Below are 3,184 nucleotides of genomic sequence, written 5' to 3'. Positions count from 1 at the left end.
TCAAACTATATATGATGTTAACAAATATCTGAAATAGAAAAATTGTATTACTGTATATTGGAATTGCAGGGTTTTTTTCAAACAATATTTTTAGCAAAATACTCTGGAAAATTTAGAGTAAAGAGAGACATGTGTAAGTAAGATCATATATTAGATTATACACATATTGGAAATTTAACAAGTCAAATCCATAGGCAGAAAGGCTTAGTACTTTAATGGGGTAAGTTCAGGAGTATAGTCGAGAGGGTAAATAATAGTTTCCCAAATTATAGAAACCTTAGTGTATTATCCATGCATTTGTTATATTTATGACCATCAGTGAACCTGACATCTAGAACACAAGAAGCGCAGGTAAAAATTGTCAAAGCATACTTCAACCAAGACTCCAGTGGAGTCAGGTATAATAGACACAAAAATGAACCAAACTAAGAATGGTTTCTTCAGCAGGGCCTCTAATAGTATTAACACTTACTATTGAAATAGTGCTATTTAGATTTTAAAGAACATAGAAAAGATATATAATGCCTGGAATATACCTGTGTATATTGATGTCTATGTGGGTACAAAATCAGCTTTAAATTTTCAGGAAAACTCAGAATAAGATATGGCAAGTGTTTGCACCCCATTTCTTGTCAGAAGGCTAAATTTCAAAGTGTTGAAGTCATTTGTCCAAGGAAAGTACTAGTTCTGGAGTTCGTGATCTTGGTTGGAATAAAAAATTTTAAAGGCCATTCATTCTGTATTCTCAAAATGCAAAAACTTTGATCCAAGGCTGCTAACTTCTGAATCATAGATAGATCTGGGTGAGAATAGGACATGTGTAGATTTCCAGACATTCATATGGGATTAAAGGCATTTGGAACCAACAGAGCATGCAGCATAAACTAGGACTTCAGAATTCAGTCCACTTATCTTCCCAAGATGTCTGTTCTTTTCTTCTTTCTGCAGATTAAACCTTTGTCACCTAGATCTCGTCTACAGTCATTACCATGTCAGTGAATAAGAGTGTGACTGAATTCATTCTCTTTGGCTTGACACAGGATGCGGAAAAGCAGAAAGTGATATTTGGAGTCTTCTTGATCCTATACCTTGCAACACTGTTGGCGAACTTTCTTATTGTAGTGACTATTAAGACAAGCAGGACACTTGGGAGTCCCATGTATTTCTTCCTGTTCTTTCTGTCCTTTGCTGATGCCTGCTTCTCCACAACCACAGCCCCCAGGTTAATTGTGGATGTCCTTTCTCAAGAGAAAACCATTTCCTACAGTGAGTGCATGACCCAGGTCTTTGCCGTCCATTTCTTTGGATGCATGGAGATCTTTGTGCTCATCCTCATGGCCTTTGATCGCTACATAGCAATCTGCAAACCCTTGCGATATACAACCATCATGAGCCGGCACCTCTGTGGTGGACTGGTGATTCTAGCCTGGGTGGGATCTTGTATTCACTCGTCAGCACAGATTTTCCTGGTTTTGAGGTTGCCCTTCTGTGGCCCTAATGTGATTGACCACTATTTCTGTGATTTGCAGCCCTTGTTGAAACTTGCCTGCATGGACACTTCTGTGATAAATTTGCTTGTTGTTTCTAACAGTGGGGCCATATGTATGGTGAGTTTCATAATCCTGTTTATTTCTTATGTTGTCATATTGCACTCCCTGAGAAACCACAGCGCAGAAGGAAGGCGAAAAGCCCTTTCTACATGCACCTCCCACTTCACTGTGGTTGTCATATTTTTTGGCCCATGTATATTCATATACACACGCCCACTAACCACATTTCCAATAGACAAGATGGTGGCTGTGTTTTATACAATTGGGACACCCTTACTTAACCCGCTGATCTATACACTACGGAATGAAGAAGTGAAAAATGCCATGAAAATATTATGGTGTAGCAAAGCATGACTTCACTTGATAAGTATATATAGAGGAATCCTTGTGTATATTTCCTTAAAGATTTAGTTCTGCTTTATGGACAGAAGAGATAGCATATTTTTGTCCAGAAGCAAGAGTAGAGAAATACAAGGATATAAGGACAGAGATACACAGTATCCTCATTCTGAGAGGCTTGCATTAGAAAATAAAACCCATAACAATTTTGAACAACTGTTGATGACTCTTACTTTAATTCTATCAACATCAGACAATATTCACATGATAATTTAGTTTCTTGCACAAATATTTCTTCAGAGAGAAGTGGACTGACAGTGTGTGTGTGTGTGTGTGTGTGTGTTTATGTGTGCGTGTGTGTGTGTATGTGTGCACATTGATTCTTTTTCTAGATTTTATTTTAGATCTTATGAAGGTGGTCATAAGAGCTTATCCACAGGGGACTGGTACTCTACAATCACAGTTTCTCTCTTGACAACCTAACGGTTAGAGAAGATTCTCTGAGAAAATGTTATTCCGGAAATCAGTGCCTGAATCCACCTCACTAGTGTATCTACACTGATGACCCTCAAACTCCTATAAAAGCTGGAACTATCACTGAAAACTGAGACCATCCCTGAAAAACCTCTTAAAATATCGTGAATAGTTAAGAAGATGAAGGGTCTTATATTTGGCTCAATAGGAAACAACAGCCAGTCAATCAATTGCCCTTCAGAGTCTTCCACATTGCTCTTCATAAAGGAGAGGGAAGAGGAAATCAGAGTTTGGCAGCATGAATGTGCAGAAGGGAGGGTAAAGGGCAGGAGGGAGGACAGAAAAGGTGCTTTATAAAGGGAGGACAAGTAAAGGAAGTGGTCATTTTACCCAAGTAGGAGAGAAGGCGCTTCATCTTCCTTATGCTTTGAGAATCACTTTTGGGAATATGAACATTTGCAGGAAATAATGAAGTTTCAGGCTCTTCCCATACCATTAAATTTTCTCTGTTATATTTATCTGTGTACAGGAAAGAAGAATTTTTTTTAAAATTTTGCTTCACCATAACATCTGAAAACTCAAGTTTCAGGATTCTGGGAAGAACCTGAAATTGAAAGCTTAGCACTTCTCAAAATTGGATCTTTTATTTTATATAAGGTTATTAAAAAATGTGTATTTGAAGATAGCTTAATATATAAATAATGTTCACTCACCACTCCCACTACCACAACCACTATATAATCTCATGATTAAGTACTGTCATGCTATTTTAGAGCCTGAGTTTATAATTCCAATTCAAATTGGCACCAAGAGTATTATTT

The 3,184-nt window shown here is 37.5% G+C and overlaps 1 protein-coding gene across 1 annotated transcript; it reads left to right on the top strand.

The window, feature by feature from the left end:
* Nucleotides 1-989: 989 nt before the first annotated feature.
* On the top strand, nt 990-1,904 carry LOC136175154 (olfactory receptor 4C11-like). Its single transcript, XM_065945470.1, has one exon. It carries the CDS (start codon nt 990-992, stop codon nt 1,902-1,904), a length of 915 nt encoding a protein of 304 aa, XP_065801542.1.
* The last annotated feature ends 1,280 nt before the right edge of the window (nt 1,905-3,184 follow it).

The sequence above is a fragment of the Muntiacus reevesi genome, chromosome 9 (genome assembly GCF_963930625.1).
Source record: "Muntiacus reevesi chromosome 9, mMunRee1.1, whole genome shotgun sequence".
NCBI lineage: Eukaryota > Metazoa > Chordata > Mammalia > Artiodactyla > Cervidae > Muntiacus > Muntiacus reevesi.
The sequence above is the reverse complement of the archived record's forward strand: the minus strand, read 5'-3'. Positions and strand labels throughout refer to the sequence as shown.

What these genes read in the sequence shown, in the direction of transcription:
- LOC136175154 (XM_065945470.1), top strand. Translation starts at nt 990, where the DNA reads ATGTCAGTGAATAAGAGTGTGACTGAATTCATTCTCTTTGGCTTGACA.